The sequence below is a fragment of the Phascolarctos cinereus genome, unplaced genomic scaffold (assembly GCF_003287225.1).
Source record: "Phascolarctos cinereus isolate Bilbo 61053 unplaced genomic scaffold, phaCin_HiC Scaffold_5;HRSCAF=322, whole genome shotgun sequence".
In the NCBI taxonomy this organism is placed as follows: domain Eukaryota; kingdom Metazoa; phylum Chordata; class Mammalia; order Diprotodontia; family Phascolarctidae; genus Phascolarctos; species Phascolarctos cinereus.
The window spans coordinates 125,728,564-125,748,428 of NW_027555958.1; the positions used below are offsets into that span (position 1 = coordinate 125,728,564).

Here is a 19,865-nt window from a genome sequence, read left to right on the forward strand (position 1 = left end):
TCTGGTTTTAGGGAAGTATGTAGGGAAGATGATTTTATTTTTGTTTCTTGAGTGGCAAATTTTTGGTGATAATAGGATATACAATTGTAGAAACAATCTTCAGTTATCTAGAGCTTTGAGAGGTCAGGGCTAGATAGTTCCCAAATATGTATTAGCTGCGTGACTTTTTTAGACAGATAAACTTTTCTGAGGCTTTGTTTCCTCATCTGTAAAATGGGGTCAGTAATTCATGCTCTCCTTACCTCATAGTGTTACCTGGAGGCTAAATTTGGTCAGTGTATGCAAAAGCAGTTTGAAATGTATGGAAGTGAAAAAGAAACAAATCTGAGGAGTAATTGAAGTTTCCAAGGAGGAAGAATAGAGGGAGAAGAACTGGAGTGACCCTTAGACAATTCCCATAGGGGACAAGAGGAGAATGAAGAGCTATCAGAAAGGTTAGAAGAATGAAATAGTATTGCAGTGTAATACGAGGAGGGAGGGATACCAAGTTTTAAGAAGTCAGAGGCTGAGAAGGGTCATATATGCACAAAAATATTTATAGCTGTCTTTGTGGTGGCAAGGGATTAGAAAGCAAGGAGGTATTCTGTCAGTTGGAGAATGGCTGAACGAGTTATAGTTTATGATTGTGATGGAATACTATTGTGATGTAAGAAATGATGAAGGGGATAGTTTCAGGGAAATCTGGGAAGATGTGAATGAATTGATGCAGAGTGAAATGAGCAGAACCAGGTGATCAATTTATACTATAATAGCAAGACTATAAAGACAAACAACTTGGAAAGACTTAACAACTATGATTAACACAATGAAATATGGTACTTTCCTCTTGATTGAGGGGTTATGGATTCAGAGACATATCTTTGCCTGTGTCTGCGTTTGTGTTTGCATCCGTCTATGTGTCTTTCTCTGTCTATATTGACACATGTACATACATATGTGGCCAGTGGTAATTTGTTTTGCTCCATTGTTTGTAATAGGTGTTTTGTTTGTCTTGCTTTCTCTGTTGGGGGTGGGAGGAGGGGAAGGTGAAAGAGAGAGAATATTGTTATAAAAATAAAATTTAATTTAAAAAAAGGCCAGAGCTGATTAATAGATCTTAATGAAGTAGAGAGAGGAGGGGAGGAGAGTATTAGGAACACTAGCTTGCTTACTAAGGAAAGAACAGTTGGGTGTGTGCTACAGAATGGCTGTTAGAGTTGGTGGAAACTCGTTTTTGTCTTTCATAATTTTTTTCTAGCTTCACCACACTGTTTATGACAGAAACTCTAGGTTATAGAAACTGTTCTAGGAAGTGGCCCAAGAAACATCTGAGATGTAAACAGCTTTATTATGTGTCCCTTTCCCCCTGCCACATACAGTGCCTAAAAATCAGTTTCCTCTAAGTTGTAAAAGGCCAAATGTTCTTGGTGGGCACAGTACAAACTTCCCTTTCCTGAAAAGGAACTCATCTCTACATTTCATGAGTTGAAGATTTAAATGGCTATTTACATTTGGTAACAGCAAATCAATCTGTGAAGACCAGTCAGTTCACCATGGGGGAAAAAAAAGCTTTTTTAATTCTATAGGTAATAGAGAATACTATATTATTAGAATTATATAGTATGTAATTATATATAATATATAATTACATATTATATTTAATATATAATATAGGTAAACATATTTTTCATTGTGATATTGATTCAGAATTATTGTTTTTACCCTCACATTGATATATTGGATACAAGCATGTAAGGAATGTTTGGCTAAATTTTTGTTCCATATTTTTCATTCCCGTAGCTACTCCATAAGCATTTATTAAACTCTGTATACCAGTCTCTGGGGATACAAAGAGAGGCAAAAGCAAGGACGCAGGTCTCAAGGTGCTCATATTCTAATGGGGGAAACAGCGTGCAAGTAACTGTATACGTGACCCTTAAAGGATTGTTGGATGCACCACAAGGAATCTTCCCTAGACCTTTAATTGGACTCATCTCAGCGGTGTCTAGACTTCTGATTCTTGTGATGTCACCCTTTTTAAATTTTTGCTGCTTTGATTATCAAATAATGGAATACAGTCATTAGAGGTATAATATCTGGAATACCAGATTCCTCTTCTCTTTTGAAGCTACGTTGTAATGATGATAGTTCCATTCCAGGCATTGTGATTTTTATTTCCATTCAGTATTCCAGGACATGAATTTGTGTATTATCTTCATCCACAGTTTGGGTAGTATTTTTGTACATCATCTAAAAGCTGCCTTGGATTCTTCAGAGAATTTGTAGTCAAGTTACCCTTAGAGAACATTCCAAATTACTAATGCTTTACATCAGTTTCAAAGTTAGGGTGATGAGACTAGGAAAGAACAGCTGGATATTTTATCCATTTAAAATATCCTCTCAGTCCATTTTCTACCATAAGGGATTTGTAGTGTCTCATTACCACCTTCTCCACCCCACCATCCTTTAACAAACCAGATATCTAAAGTTTCCCGTTTTTCTTGGATAGCTGTTTGGAGAAGTTTTGAATAAAACTTCATCAGTTTTAAGTACTGGAAGGAAATAACACAATAGCTTTTAAAAAAAATTATTTTTAACATTCTTTTCTTTTTAAATTTTTGTTGCAAATTCTCTCCCTCTCTCCTGCCCTTCTCCCACCCACTGAGAAGGAAAGCAATATATCATCAATTATACATGTGAAATCATACAAAACATATGGCAAAAAAGCAAAAAAAAGATTAAAATGAGAAAATTATATTCCAGTTTGTACTGAAAGTTCTTCAGTTCTCTCCCTAGAGATGGATAGCTTTTTTTTCATCATGATCCTTTGGAATTGTCTTGGTTCAATGTATTGATCAGAGTAGCCAAGTCTTTCGCAGTTGATCTCCATTACAACATTGCTCTTACTGGGCACAATGATCTCCTGGTTCTTCTCACTTCGCTTTGCATCGGTTCATATAGGTCTTGCCTTGTTTTTTCTGAAACCACCCACCACCCTTTGTCATTTCTTATAGCTCAGTAGTACCTCATGACAATCACAGACCACAACGTTTTCAGCCATTCCCCGGTTGATGGGCATCCCCTCAATTTCCAATTCTTTGCCACCACATAAAGAGCTGCTATACACATTTATTTTTGTACTTATAGGTGATTTTTTTCTTTGATCTCTTTGTTGTACAGACCCAGTAGTGGTATTGCTGGGTCAAAAGATGGGCACGTTTTTATACCTTTTGGTCATAGTTCCAAATTGTTCTCCAGAATACTTAGATCAGTTCACTACTCCCCCAGCAGTTCATTAGTGTACCTATTTCCCCTCATACCCTTCACCATTCCTTATTTCTAATGAGTATGAAGTGGTACCTCAGAGTTGTTTTAATTTGCCTTTCTCTAATCAGTAGTGATTTAGAGCATTTTTTCATATGACTACAGAAAGCTTTGATTTCTTCTGAAAACTGCCTGTTTATATCCTTTCACCACTTATCAATTGGAAAGTAGTTCTTATTTTTTAATTTTGACTCGGTTCTCATATTTGAGAAACAAGGTCTTTATTGGAGAAACTTGCTGTAATGGTTTTTGATATTGCTTGATTGTCTATGGTAGTTTCTCTGTTAATTAGATCTATTATTGCTTTTGTTTTTTTCTGAGATCACGATTGCTAGCTTGCCTTTTATATTTCAGTCAAAACATGCTCCAGCTCTTCATGTCAACTCTGTGTGTGTCTTTCTGTTCCAAGTGTGCCTCTTGTACACAACATATTGTTGAATTCTGGTTTCCAATCTTTTCTGCTATATACTTCAGTTTTATGGGTTAGCTCATCCCATTCCCATTCATAGTTTTTGTCAGTAACCCTGCGTTTTCCTCCTTCCCATTTTCCTCTTATCCTCCTCTCTCTTTTTATCCTATTCCTCCTCAAAAAGTCTGCCTTGCTTCTGATTGCTGCCTACTCCAATCTGCCCTCCCCCTTTTGACTCCCTCCCTCATATCTCTTATCGCCTTCCCCTCTTATCTCCCTATTGGTTAGGATAGATATCTATACCCTACTAAGTGTATATGTATATTTGTTTTTCCCTTTTCGAACCAGTTCCAGTGAGAGTGAAGTTCAAGCGTTGCCCCCCCCATTTTCCCCTTCCCTGTAAAAATTATTGCATGCCTCTTTTTTGCAAGAAACATTTCCCTGTTTTATCTTTCCCTTCCCCCTTCTCCCAGTGCATCTTTCTCATCTCTTCATTTTTTTTTTTGGAGGTCATTCCAACATAATCTGCTCACCTCCATGACTTCTGTCTATATAGACTCCTCCTAACTGTCCTAATAATTTTAGAGTTCTTAGGAGTTACACTATCATCTTCTCATATAGGAATGCACAGTTTAATTCCATTGTGTCCTCCAGAATTACTCTTTCATGTTTACTTTTTTATGCTTATCTTGAGTATTCTATTTGAATATCAGATATTTATGCAGCTATGGCTTTTTTATCAGGAATGTTTGAAAGTCCTCTATTTCATTAAATATCTATTTTCCTCCCTGAAGAATTATACTCTGTTTTTCTGGGTAGGTGATATTATATCCTATATATATATATATATATAGATATATTATAATCATTATAACTCTTCAGGGAGGAAAATAGATACATACATACATACACACATATATATAATATATATCCTGTACACACACACACACACACACACACACACACACACACACACACATATCTTATAATTCCTTTGCCTTGTGGAATATCATATTCCAAGCCCTCTACCCCTTTAATATGGAAGCTGCTAAATCTTGTGTGATCCTAACTGTAGTTCCCTAATGTTTATGTTGCTTCTTTCTGGCTACTTACAATATTTTCTGTAGTGCTCTGGAATTTGGCTGTAATATTTTGGGGAGTTTTCATTTCAGGATCTTTCGGATTTTCTCAGTTTCTATTTTACCTTCTGGATGTAAGATAGGGGCAGTTTTCCTTGATAATTTCTTGAAATATGATGTTGAGGCTCTTTTTTTGATTATAGCTTTCAGGTAGCCCAACAATTCTTAAATTACCTCTCGATCTATTTTCAGGTCATTTGTTTTTCCAATGAAATGAGTTGATATTTTCTTCTATTTTTTCATTCTGTTGACTTTGTTTTATTGTTTTTTGATGTCTCAGGGAGTCATTAGCTTCCAATTGCCCAATTCTAATTTTTAAGGAATTCTTTTCTTCACTGAGTTTTTGTTCCTCTTTTTCTGTTTGGCCAAATCTGCTTTTTAAGGAGTTCTTTTCGTATCTTATCTTCTTTGTATCTTCTTTAAAGAGTTGGTTTTTGTATCTCTTTTATCATTAGGCCAATTCTGGTTTTTAAGGTGTTTTCTTGAATTTTTTTGTGTGCCTCTTTTACTAAGCTGCTAATTCCTTTTTCATAATTTTTTTTTGCATCACTCTTTTTCTTTTCCTAATTTTTCCTCTCCCACTTTTATCTCTTTCTTTAACTGTACCAGGAATGCTTATTGGGCTTGTATCCAAATAGCATTTTTTTCTTTGAGTCTTTGGTTGTAGCTGTTTCACATTGTGAAAATTTCACATTTTTTTTTGGAGTTTATATCTTTGTCTTCCTTGTCTCCATAGTAGCTTTTTATGGTCAAGTTCTTTTTCTGTTATTTGCTAATTTTCCAACCTATTTCTTGATTCTGAGCTTTATGTTAAAGTTGGGCTCTTCTCACCTTGGGGTGGACAAGGCACTGTGTCAAGCTTCAGGCTTTTTGTTCTGCTGTCTTCAGAGCTAGTTCTGGGGGTGTGAAAGGTTTTTGTTTTTGTTTTTGTTTTTAACCAGGAACGTCCCCTGCCCTGCAGTCACAAGTACTAAGTGCTCTCCTCTTGACTCTGGAACTGTGATCAGGGCCCCCACTCTCTTTTGACTGACTCCTAGCAAAACTGTGACCCAGAAGTGTGGGATCAACATTATCCATTGCAGTAAAACTGGAGTGGTTATCCTCTTATTTTACATACAGTCTCTTTGTTATCGTTTGCCTTAAGTGACCTACCGCAATCAACCCGGTAAGATCAAAGCAGAACGGAAAAAAAAAAAAAGATCACAGATCTCCTGGCTCCCTGTCTAATGGTCTATCCATTCTGATGGTCTTATCTGTTCTACCACTCACCATTCTGAATTATTGGCAGGGGCAGGGGGTGAACTAATGGTTGCATATCAGTCCTTTAACTCATTACACAATCATCAGTAGCAGCATCTCTTTGAAGATTTTATATTTTTATATTGTTGTATTTATATACATATTTTATATGTATATACATTTATGTATACACATATACATATTACTGATATATCCTTGGCCTTTCTTTATAAGTAGATGAACAGGGTCAGAGAATTCTATCCCTTTTAAAGCCATCTACTTATAAATTCATAAATATAAAAAAAGTACAGGCACCCCTGTTTCTAAAAGTCAGAATTCTCTTAATGACAAGATTATTACTCATATATATTATAGGAGGCACTGTGGTGACATAAAAAAGTATAAGACAATTTATAAGCTCTACTTTCGGGGCTGGATATACATGCATACATGTTTATATGTCTATATGTAAATGATATTTTAAATAAAGTAGGATAAATAACTTGTATTGTTGCTTTGCTTTCAACATATAAAGTTCATGATTCAGTTGCTAGGTGAGTGATGTTGATAATAAGTGGCATAGGTTCAGAAGTAAGAAATACCACTCTGGGTTGGAATACCATAGAAGGTCTCACATTGAGCCTTGAGAGATGAGTAGGCCCTACATATGTAATGTCGAACAAAGATGTTTTTTGGTGTTGCAAATAGCACGAACAAGAGGCATGGAGGTATCTTGGTCATAGTTTGTTTGGAATGGACCACAGGGGAGTAGTTGAGAGAGAAGGCTAGAAGGTAGGTTGGGGTCTAGTTTGGAAGGGCCTTGAATGTTCAGAATTTGAATTTTGTTCTTTAGCTATTGACCTTTCAAGGGTTTTAAGTGGAGAAGTGTAGCTCAGGGCAATATTTTAGGAAGATTATTTTCATGGTGATATACAGATAGTAATTTCTAGAAATGTAAAAAAAGAATCGAAGTCCAGAAAAGATGCTTTTCTCAAGAAAGAAATGGAAGAAAGAAGAGAGATTGCAGTTGGGGAAGTTATGCAGTTGGGGAAGTTACATTAATCTAAGTATAAGAGTCTAAAATAGGGTAATGGGAAAGACATTGTAAATGAAGAATTTAGAGGATTTGGTGATGAGCTAATTTTCTTGGCTGAGGTGGAGAAGGAACTAAGGCAGTTTCTGAGATTTGGGTCTGGAATAATTATGGTACCTTTATGGAAATAAATAATTAATGGAAATAATTAATGGAAATAACTAATGGAAATAGAGAAGTTAAGAAGAGGAATCAACCTGAGCCCCTCCCTAGTGATATCACTATGATGTGTGTTTGCACTGCTGCTCTCTAGGAAGTGTAGTGTCAATCAGTACTCTCCCCATAAGTTGTGCTTCATCAGGCTCACACTTTGTGGGAAATGCACTTTTGGGGTCATGTTCTCTACGTCATTACTTCTACATTTATGACTTAGTAGAGGGTCTTCTCAAGTGGCTGTGGCTGGAAAAATTAATCCTATGGTGGCCAGTTTGACAATGAGCTCTCTTTAATGCTTGTTCTCACTATTCCTACAATGAGACATTAGAGTAGGACTCAAGTAGAGGTTATTAGAGACATTATCAAGCATGTAAGATCTTGCTCCCCAAGTCCTGATTCATCTCATTTCTTTGCAAAGAGAGTTTGTAATTGTGGTTCAGGCTTTCAGTTGTGTCCAATTCTTTGTGACTCCATGGACCATAGCATACCAGGCCCTTCTATCCTCCACTGTCTCCCAAAGTCAGTACAAGCTCTTGTTTGTTGCCTGTATGACACCATCTATCCGTCTTATCTTCTGCCATCTGTCCCCTGCTCCTTTTGCTTTCAATCTTTCCCAACATCATAGTCTTTTTCAAAGAGTTCCGTTTTCTCATTATGAGGCAAAAGTATTTAAGCTTTAGTATTTAAACTTCCAATTAATAGTCTGAATTAATATAAGTATTGACTGATTTGATCTCCTTGTCCAAGGGACTCTCAGAAGTCTTCTCTAGCATCACAATTTGAAAATGTTGCTTCTGTGGCACTTAACTTTCTATATAGTTATAACTCTCACAGCCATACATTGCTAAAGGAAAAACCATAGCTTTGACTGTAGGGACCATTGTTGTCAAGGTGACATCTCTGCTTTTTTTTGGCCATAGCTTTCCTTCCAAGGAGCAAGTGTCTTTTAGTTTCATGGCTGCAGTCACTATCTGCAGTGATCTTTGAACCCAAGAATATAAAATCTGACACTGTTTCCACTTCTTTTCCTTCTATTTGCCAGGAAATGATGAGACCGGTTGCTGTGATCTTTTTTGATGTTAAACTTCAAGCCATCTTTTACATTCTCCTCTTTCGCCTTCATCAAGAGGCTTTTTTATTCTTCACTTTCTGCCATCAGTGGTATCATCTGCATATCTGAGATTGTTGATACTTCTCCAGGCAACTTTAATATTGGCTTTTGATTTGAAAAGAGAGTAAAAGAATCAAAAAATAGAAGAGCACTGTGTCTTTGTCCTGGTAATTTAGGAAGCAGTTGGCTATGGGCTTCCTACAGGTGGGGATACCTGAGTTGAACAGTGAAGGAAGTTAAGGGTTTTAAGAGAGCACAGATGCTGTGAAGGTGGATCTGTTAACATGTATCTTTACCTAGTGGGTCAGTGATAGGTCTGAATGAATATACATACACACATACATACACACACACACACACACACACACACACACACACATAATTGAATGTATGTTGCTGTCAAGCCTGTCTACTTGAGAGAGAATTTAACCGCTGTGTGGTGATGATGTTCAGTTCAAAGTAATTCTTTGAAGTAGAAACATGGCATTAGTTGCAACCAAAGTATTTCTACCACCATAATAACAGGCTTGATACTTTTCATTTTTTTGTAATAGTTCATTATCTCTGCTGATGCCTTCTGCTTTTATAAATACATTTCCAGGTACTTGGATAACTGTAAAGAAAGAATCACAGGATAGTGAAATGGAGGTGGAACTCTTAGGGATCATCTAGTCCAGTCCCTTTAATTTAGAGTTGTAGCCCAGAGTGGTGAAGTGATTTACTTAAAAGTTCATTCAGAACCTGGATCATCTCAGTTCTTCTACAGTATTCTTTTTTCACTGTTTTTACCACCTTCTTGTGAATTGCATTATTTCATTTGGCCACAACAGGTGTGCCTCATTATATAAGATCATCATAGATTTTAGGACTGGCTTTGCTAGGTCACCTAGACAGCAACTCTCTTATTTAGAGGACCAGGAAATTACAAAATGAATAATCACCCTTTAATTTCCTTCCTTCCTTCCTTCCTTCCTTCCTTCCTTCCTTCCTTCCTTCCTTCCTTCCTTCCTTCCTTCCTTCCTTCCTTCCTTCCTTCCTTCCTTCCTTCCTTCCTTCCTTCCTCCCCTTCCTTCCTTCCTCCCTCCCTCCCTCTACTTTTTGTGATTCTGGGTTTTCATATTTAATATTGGTTCTGCTTAAAACAAGATATACCTTTTTTTTTTAGGCTTCCTATACCTTGTTTTTAATTCCTGTGAAATTGGTTCTTAATTTTGACACTGTGGTCTGTAGAAAAACCTTACGGTATCTAGAACTGAAAAGTCTAGGTGGAATAAAGGCAGCCTTTTAAGTGGAATTGTGAATACTGGAACGGTTTTTAATTCTCAAAGCTAAGATAAATTTCAAGTATAGGTTTCCCCTGTTATACTCCTCCCCATCCATTTGCCTTTTCCATATCTTGTAAAAGCTCTCTTTTAAAGAGATTTTAAAATTCCAAACCAGGAAGATGCTCTCTGAAATGAAAGGGAGTGGAGCAAGGAAGCCCTCCGTTCACACATGTATAGCTAGCCAATTTGAAGGTTGCTCTTCTCTAACCACAAAGTACTACAAATTGTTCAGGCCTTTTGGCAGCATGGAGGAAAATTGCCCTTTTTACCCTTTTCTCCCACACAGTTAACAGAGAATTCTGAGCTATAAGCCAGCTTTTACAAACTCCTGGTTTCATTGAAGCCAAACTTGCAGAATTTCTCCTCTAGGATCGTGAAGGGACTTCATTGTCCTTCCCTGTCTATAAAAAAATAAACTGTACAAGGATACTTAAAAAGTACAAACAAAACTTTAGACTGGACAGGTCATAAATACAGGTCTGAACAATTGGTAATAAAGACATTTGATTAGGGTGAGAAAGGAATAGAAATTGGTGTGGTAATTGATCATTTCCCTCCATAATGTTAGTAGATTAAGATTTAATTATTAACATTTAGAAATAGCTCTAAATCAGTTTGGTTCTGCAAAGATTTTTCTCATGATTAAGAAACACAAACAGATAGTATAAAACCAGTTAATTTAATTGATATCTTAACATCAAATTCTATGAACCAGAATATTCTGTTCTTGAATCTTTCCAACAGGAACTAGAAGATACATGCTTGGGCCACTCGGTAATACTATGGATAGAACACACCAGACTTGAAGTCAGAGACTTGAGTTCCAGTACAGCCCAACACTTATTATCTGTGTGATCCTGGGCATGTCATTTAATTTGTTTGCCTCAGTTTCCTCATTTGCAAAATGGGAATAATAATAGCACCCAGCGTTATTGTGAGGATCAAATGAGTTAATACTTGTAATGCACTTAGCAAAGTGCCTGGCAACTAGTAGGTGCTATAAAATGTCAGCTATTATTACTAGCTGTTATTAAATAAAATGTAACATCGATGCTTACCAGCCTTCCAGAAGTGCTTCACATTTCTGGAGTGACTTCGTGGCAGGTCTTTTCTTGCTGCTGCCAACTTGTTTGGAAGGCAGGAAGGAAACAAGCATTAATTACATGACTAAGTGTTTGAGGCCCTGTGCTAAGCACTTAACATTTGATGAAAGTAGGTGTTAACAATATCATCGCCGTTTTACAGTTGAGGAAACGAGGAAACCAGAGGTTAAAATGACTTGCCAAGGGTCATGCAGTTCAGACATATTAAGTGTCTGAGGCTGGATTTGAACTCATGTTCCTAACACAGCTTCAGTGCTCTAACCACTGTGCAAAGTGGCTGTTGGGAAGTAAACTGTACTTCTGTGGTCTCCTACACTTAATTGTATGCTTTGCAATGTATTTTGTTTTAAAGAAATGTAGCTTTATTTTATGTCTACATTCTGTATATTGAACAGCAACATAATTTGTCTAGTAAATACTTAAATTTAATTTCTGTGCATTATGTCACTTTTCAAGTCATTCCTTTTTAAGTCTCCATCCCCTTTTGAACTATTTCCAAATTATACCACCTGATGGTCTGATCATCTTCATTCCCTACTCAGTGGAACTTGAATGCTGAAGAATACCTCCCCCTTTACCCACAACTTTCCCTTTTACAAGTTTTTTTTCCCACTATTAGAATGTAAGTTCCTTGAGAGCAGAGACTTGCTTGTGTGTCTTCAGTCCTTTAACACAGTGCTTAGCACCTTGTGTTTAATAAATCATTTTTCATTACTTTAGATTCTTTATCCATTTGTTCTCATTTACTTTTCATTTTAAATAGAGTGGTCTCTTTCTCCTCTAGTTCTGCATTATCACTTTTCATTATTTCATAAAAAATTTCCAAGCTTTAAAAATTCTCCACCATTTTTGCAGTCAATCAGCATTTCGTTACATTAATGTATCACAGTTTAGTTAACCATTCCCTCATTGTTGAATTTTTAGGTTACTTTTAGAATTTTTTCTTTGGTGGGGGGCAATGGTTACAAATACTGTTGCATCATTAATAATGCTTTTTTTTGTTCCTGATGACAGTTTTAGGGAATGTTGCAAACAATGGAGTTTTTGGATCAAAGATTATGATTATTTTTGTAATTTTTATTATGTACTATTGATTACTCTCCAAGGATAAAAGCAACAACAACGACAATAGCTAACATTTACATAGTGCTTACTCTGTGCCAGGCACTGTGCTAACCCACTTGGTTCTTGTGGTTCCAATAGCAGTAAATGAGTGTGCGTGCCTCTTTCTCCACAATTCTTTCAGTGTTGTTTCATTGTTTTTAGTTGTTTTTGCCCATTTGATGACTTAAAGTTATTTTACTTTACATCAGAGAGGTGATTTCTTCTTGCTTGACAACTTCACATGATTATAAACTGTTAGATGTGCTTTGATGATGCTTATAGTTTGATTAGACAATGTATCACCTCTTTAATGGTCTTATTTATTTATAGAGACATGAAGATGGGGTAACCTAGCTCGTTAACATATATTTATAGTGAGCAGTGAATAATTCATGTATATCACTCAGGAGTATCAGTCACTGATAGTCACACTTAATCTGTTTAAACTAACTTAAACATAGTGAAAATAACAGACGTTCCTTTTGTTTTTAAATATAGACAGGTCAGGTCATAAACAACCAGCCTCGTCCTGGGAGTGTGTCAAGCTTTTTAAGTCGCTCTTATTTTGAGTGCCATAGATCCCCTTTGGAATTTCTTCCTTCTCTCCTTTGTCCAAATGATTCTGTTAACATTTTTGGAATGGCATGACCTTGTGAAGATTCCAGATCCCGGAATTTGAGTTGTAACAGGTATCAGAGGTCAATTAGTCTAGCAGTCTTTCCCTGGATATGAATTACTCTATGGACATACTTGACAAGTGGTCTTCTGAACTACCCACAGAGACATCTCGGTCCCCTCCTCCCGCCCCTCAACATTAGGAACTCACTATCTCCTAAGGCATCCCATTCTACTTTTGAACAGCTCTGATTGTGAGGAAGATTTCCGTTATATGGGACCAAAGTCAGCTTTGAAACTTCTATCCATTTTAAGTTCTCTGTCCTGAGGTGAAGTAAAATAAGCCCAGTCAATCAATATCAATATTAATCAGTCAACCAATAAAGATTTATTAAGTGCCTTCTACATTTCAGGTATTGAGTTAAGCTCTGGTACTTCCAGATGAGACCATTCAAATACTGTCATATAATTTCCTAGGATTTCTCTTTTTCCAAAGTAAACATACCCAGTTCCTTCAATTGATCCTTGTTTGACGTCTCAAGTCAAATAAATGAATAAATTTTTGAATAAGTTTTAAATGTGCATATTTATATTGTCCTGTGATGAGAATTTAGTTTTAACACTCTTTTTCATATCAAATCAAAGTACTGCGACTTTGTATCAGTCAGGACTATGCTTTTGCTTTCAAATCTGGTTTTTTGTACAAACCCAGGTACAGAGCCAGTCCAGAAGCTGTTGTTCTCTCCTAAGATACTAATGATTAAATTCTTATTTAATTCAGCAAGCATTTATGAAGTGCTTACTGTATTGCCCAGACTGTGCTAAGTACTGTTATACCAAACTTTAAAAACATAAAAACAAATCCCTGCCCACAGGGAGCTTATATTTTAAGGGGAGGGGGGAGGAGGGGAGAACATTATGCATGGATAAGTAGATACAAATTGTATACAGTGGGGAGATTGCTGAAAGTTGGGGGGGGTCAGCAAAGGTAGTTAAAAGATAATGTGAAACTAGAGTGCTAGGGTGATTTAAATGAATAAAATGTATTTATTTTAATTGAAAGAAATATAAAATTACTTTGTAACAAATATGTGATGTAATAAATTTACATCATAATTTTCACATTATATTCTATATTATCCCTTTAAAAAGCTCTTATTTTAGGGATGTGGGCTATATTTGGGGGGGTGTAGTCTATATTTGGATCAGGACAGTAATCTAATAGAATGTTAGGTTCATACTTTCTCCCCTGCTCTCCCTTCCCCCCATCCCCCTTTCCTCAAAATTAGACCGTGTTTAATAAATTAACTTTATATCATTAGTGGAATGGTCAGTAGCCATTGGAGACTGAAAAGTTTCCAGTAAAATACTGGTTTCAATTAATCTTTACTTCATCTCCTCTTTATCAGCTCGCTGGGCCTGGGCATCTGAATGCCCTTGGTTTTGTGATTAACTGCAGATGACTTTTTGCCACATTGCTGCTTTGTTTTCTGCGTATGATTCATCAGTGGGATTTTCAGCTAAATGGAACACAGATGAATTCCCACTTTTTGAGCAGTCTTCCCCAATTTTGTGTTAAATGGCAAGGTTCGCTTTATTTTAGAAATTAAATAAGTCATGGTTGTTGAGCACTCTCCCTCTTTAATGTCTGAAGTGGAAGAATGTGAATGGATTTTGTGGGCCACAGTGAAAAGCTGAGTGAAGCCTCTGCATTCAAGTTCATGATGAGGTTTGCCAAAATGCCCCTGTCTGACCTGTGAGATGGTTCTCATCCTGGGCTCTTCTGTGGGAGATTGCCAAGTTAAGAGTCTGCATGTGGAGAGGCAAAAGGGCTTTATTGGGATTTTTTTCAAAGGACAGTATTAGATACAGATTTGTTCAGCTATTCTTCCTATTAAAAGCATATCAAAAGCTGGATAGTGTGAAGATACAGACAATTGAAAATGAGGAAATGGTTCTCATGTGGCCTACTTACTGCCTCCTTCAAATTGTGAGTAAAATGGAAACAGCTTTTATTGATTACACATACTCCATAAATTCTAAACACTAGTGTTATATTATTTATGTTCCATTTTAATAAAGGGTTTTGCCCACTCTTATTTCTTATCTTGCTTTAGATAATTTATTTTCTGTGTTTTATACAAGTGAAGAATATTCAAAGCTTCTTCATAGGAAAATGAATGAAACATTAATGGGTGTTTTGATTCAACAAGGGAGGAATTCTGAATGATGGGTGGATCTTAGCTAGAAACTGACTACATTTTTTAGGGGAAGAAAGGGGGAAGAGAGAGGGAAGAAGGAAAGGAGAGAAAGAAAGGGAGGGGAAAAAGAGAAAGAAGAGAGGGAGGAAAGGAGAGAAGGAAAGAGAGGGAAGGGAATGTGAGGAGGAGAGAGAGAGAGAGAGAGAGAGAGAGAGAGATGAAGAGGGTGAAAAGGACAGTTTCCTGTATGGCTGCCAAAAGGCTTGAACAATTTGTAGTAGCTTGTGGCTAAAGAATAACTTCTCTTAGGAGAGAACAGCAGCTTCTGGACCGGCTCTCTGGTTATGTGTGAGAAAATTCTATTTTTTTTTTTTTGGTCTTAACCTTGGTAGGTCTTTACAGAAAATAATTTTAAAAATCTAACTTCATAAAGCCATATCTTGGCTTTGGTAGGTCAGGGTAAAATCCTTGGGCAACATCCTTTGAAGGGAGTAGGAGTAAAATAGACTCTAATACTTTAAAAGCAAAAAAACAACCCAAAAGAAAGAAAAACAAAGCAAGACCAAAACCACATAATAGCAACAGCAAAACCCAAACAGACCCCAGTTCTTCATTTCGCTCCTGTTTTATTCACTAGTGTAAAGTAGGACAACGTGTGCTTTTCTAGTTATGAGTTAGTATGTTTTTTTTCAGTTTTTTTCAGCTGCTTGAGCGATATATTTTTGTAGATGTTTTTAACCACATGCATTTGATTATTCAGTGTGTCCCCTCTTTATTTGTTAACTTGGACAAGATGTTTTACGTTACTTGCACATTTAGAAGAATAGTACAGTATATGAGATCAATTTAAAAAAAAAAGCAAAACACTTGGAAGGCTAAAAAATTGTCCAGTACACATCTGGCTATGTGCAACTAAGCTGGTTCTGATGCTTTTTAGGATGATGAGTTTTCCATCACTCTTTCTCACTTTTTCTACCATTACCACCATGCATCCTGTTGTGTAACACCTTAGACTTAACCATAGTGTTGGAACTCAGTTTTACTTTTGTACTATTTAGAATATCTGGGGACAGCTAGGTGATGCAGGCCGGGCCTGAAGTCAGGAAGACTCATCTTTGTGAGTTCAAATCTAGCCTCAGTCAGATACTTACTAGCTATATGACCCTGGGCAAATCACTTAACCTTGTTGGCCTCAGTTTCCTCATTTGTAAAGTAAGCTGGAGAAGGAAATGGCAAGCTACTCCAATATCATTACCAAGAAAACCTTAAATTTTTTTTTGTTGTTATTTTCCTAATCTGCTGCAATCTGTTTGACTACTTCACTTTGCCCCCTGTGTAAGTAGTTCCCCTGTCTCCCCTCCCTTTTCAGCTCCCTTTTTATGTGTTGTTACCCTATTAGAATGTAAACTCCTTGAGGACAGGGACTGTATTTTTGCTTATATTTTTATTGCCAGCTTTAGCACAGTGCCTGGAACATAGTAAACACTAATAAATTCCCTCCCTCCTCCCTCCTTCCTCCCTCTCTCTCTGTCTCTCTTCCTCTCTGTCTCTTTACCCTTCTCTTCTCTCTCTCTCTCTCTCTCTCTCTCTCTCTCTCTCTCTCTCTCTCTCTCTCTGTCTCTTCCTGTCTTGTCTGCCCGTTTCCCCTCTCCCCTCCAATCTGTTTTCCTGGTGATGAAGATGCATCTTTTTCTTTTTGTCTCAGTATACTAGTCTGGGCACTTGAGGTAGTGATGTTTTAGTAGGTGGTACTTCCTCCAGAGAAATACTCTTCCCCTGGGACACCCTCTAAATGCCTGACTGATGCTCTGTAGTCTGCTGTTTGTGACCTGGTCTAATAAACAGTAGCACCAAATCGTAAGTGCTGCTTTTTGTTCCTCTCCTGAGAGTAACATGAAAGGCTTTTTTAGACTCTGATTCAAACCTAGAGATAATTATGGGAAAAACAATTTGTTTATGAGCAAGGCCTTCCAGCAGCAACTCAGTGGTGCTTATCTCTCGTGGCCATGCCGTGGGACTGGTTGCTTGCACACTGAACGTGCCTGACTGCGTTGATGTTTAAATGAATGAACAGATTGTGTTTGGACAGTAGCCTGTTACGACTGATGACAATTCAAGGGACCTAGCAAAATTGTGAGAGAACTGACCCTATGAGGAAGGGCATCTCAGGTAGTTGGTTATACTTACTAAATGTCTTTGAATAAAGGAGAGAAAACTGCGGGACATATTGTGATGGTAATATGAATCCTTTTGACCACTTGTGGCTGGTTTGCAATTTTGTGTGTGTGTGTGTGTGTGTGAGAGAGAGAGAGAGAGAGAGAGAGAGAGAGAGAGAGAGAGAGAAAATTTATCAACAATTTGATCTCTATATGACTTTTATGTTGGTCCCAGTTCCTTAGTATGTGTCTAGCTGAGCAATGTAAACAAAGGGGCAGGGATTTTGATATCTTTTTGTCTTGTTTTGTTATGTGTATTGAATTTGCTGAATTGACCTAATACAAGATTGGATTTTTCCTGTTTTTTTCCTGTGGTTGGAGTTGGGATAAGTTAGTCAACCAATAAATACTTAACAAGTATGTCCTTTGTGCCTGGCCCTATGCACTAGGTGCTATGGATGCAAATCATTGAATGATACAAACCTTATTTTCTAGGCTCTTACATTCTAATGAGAGAGACAACAGGTACACAAACATATACATGCATATAGAGAATAAATACAAAGTACATGCAAGGTGGTTTGGGAGGGAGAGCACTGGCAATTGGGGTGCTTAAGCTGTGTCTTGAGAGAAGAACCAGAGTCATCTGAATTCATATTGATACAATGATCATAGATCTAGAGTTTGGAGGGACCTCAGAGTTAATCTAGATGAACACCCCAGTTTTATAGGTGAGGAAACTGAGACCAAGAAGATTGTGCCCCACTTTCCTGATTTTCTGGGACAAGTCTATTATGAGGCTGACCTGCTGTGGACAGTGATAATCTACTTAAACTCATTTGTCAGTGATGAACATATTTTAATCCTGTCTTACCCACTCTATTGCAGTGATTCTGAAACTTGGTTGTTATTGATCAAACTCCATTCTCCTTCCCCAGTGACTATTCTCTTATTCCCATCCTCTTCCTTCCCCTTCCCCAGTCTCTCATTCTAAAGCTACCTTATCCTTCTAGTTTGGTCCTTAGAATGCTTGCTCCATAGGTAACAAACTAGATGCCATCTTAAACCTTTTTTTTTTTATTTCCTTCATCTTATACTCACTAATGACTTGGTTTCTGTGACTACCCTTTCCATCACTAATTGCACTTTCATTCATGCCTCCCAGCTCTCTGGTCATGGTTGGGGGAGTTGGGTTACCTCTTATTCTCTATTGTCCCTTCCAGCCCCCCTCTACCAGTGTTACTCAACAAAGAACTCTTCCTCTAGGGTACATTCAATCCATGTTTGTCACCACGTCATGATTCTGGTTAGCATGGTCTGTAGACCTTTAGGACATTCTTTTTTTACTTAATGAGTTCAGTGCTTTACTCTTTACATTTTTCTTTCCATCCTCTTCACCACCTCTGACCCTCATACCAGGGATACTCTCTCTGACAGTCTAACTTCTCAAGGCCTCATTTTATTCATTTCCCATGAGCTAGCCCTCCATACTACAGCAACAAAGCTGGTCATGTACTTGATCTTGCTATCACACACAGATACTCCACTTCCATGTTCATGAACTTTAAAATTCCTTTTTTTCTAATCACAATTTGTTGTCATTCCGCCACCTCTGTCTTTCAATGCTAAGTTGTGTTCTGTATCTTTTTTTGTGACTTCCAATGCCTTCATCCCTCACTTTTTCCCAGACTCTTCCCTGCACCAGCTACATTCCCCTTCCTGCCTTGATCCTTTGGTGAAGCAGTTCAACTCTCTGCTGTTGTCTTGAATAACTTTGCCCCTTTATCCTATCTAAGATTTTGCCCTGCCAAACTCTAGTCTTGGATCACTATGACTTTGCTTTGCTTTTGCTCCTACTTATATGTTTCTGAACAAAATCGTGAAATTTTGCTAATCGTGTCCGTTACAAATTTATGTTACATAATTTCAGTGGGACTTCACTACGGCAAGGAACTCTTTACATTTCCCTAACAGTCATTTTTCCACTAGATGCTAGACATCTGTCCATGGATCTGTCTAAATTAACACGACCCAAACTAAGCTAATCATAGGATCATGAATTTAGAGCTGGAAGGAGAATTTTGGAGGTCATCTACTCCAAGCCAGCCCTTATTTTACATTCGAGGACACTGAGACCCAGAGATGTGAATGACTTGCCAAAGGTTATGCAAGTGGTAAATGATGGTGCTAGTATTTGAACCCAGCGCCCCTGACTTCGAATCCAGTACTCCTCCAACTGCACTGTGCTTTTATCTTTTCTCCTAAATCTTCCTTTTTCCATAACTTCCTCAGTTCTATGCATGACATCCCTGTTTTTCCAGTCACCGAGCTTTGAAATGTCAGAATCACTCTTGATACTTTCCCCTCTTTTATTCTTCACATCTGATCCACTGTTAAATTTTGTTGATTCTATGTCCATTGCTACCGTCTTTTTCTACTTTGATTGGTACTGTCCTACCCTACATCCCCTCAGTAAGTCTTCCATGAATTCATCTCACTCTTCGCTCTACACCTTACAAGTAATCACTGCATCTTTGAACTTATCAGGGCACTTTGATTTTTCCTGGGTACTCAATCAGTAATATTTTAATTTACCTGATTACTATTTGTGCACACATCTTATATTTCTTTCCAGATTATAATCTCTTTAAAAGTAACTTGTTGTATTCTCAGTGCCTGGTACCCTGCCTGGTATATAGTAGATCCTTAATGTTTGATGCTGAATTAACTTGAAAGGTGTTAAGAGTGGAGTGTGATTTTTTTTTAAAATTTTGGGAGATGGGCCGTGGGAGTTGGGAAACCAGGAAAAAGGAATATATCTTCTTTCTTTGCCTCTAAATGAGCAGCTACTTCTTATTCTTCTTCTTGTTTGTCCTTCATTCTTGAAGAGGACCATGACATCAGGAAGGTG

The 19,865-nt window shown here is 37.3% G+C and overlaps 1 protein-coding gene across 10 annotated transcripts in view; it reads left to right on the forward strand.

The window, feature by feature from the left end:
• Positions 1 to 19,865, forward strand: part of EPB41L2 (erythrocyte membrane protein band 4.1 like 2) — a 266,227-nt gene that overhangs the window by 45,895 nt on the left and 200,467 nt on the right. For 4 of the 10 annotated variants that reach the window (XM_078155143.1, XM_078155146.1, XM_078155144.1 and 1 more), the window contains exon 1: positions 16,802 to 16,967. The exons of 5 other annotated variants lie outside the window; for them this stretch is intronic. In XM_078155143.1, coding sequence (XP_078011269.1) covers positions 16,949 to 16,967 — 19 coding nt within the window. In that variant the 5' untranslated portion in view covers positions 16,802 to 16,948. Of the gene's footprint in view, positions 1 to 16,797; positions 16,968 to 19,865 lie in introns of those variants that run through there. One more of the 10 variants, XM_078155147.1, reaches the window with a different exon arrangement.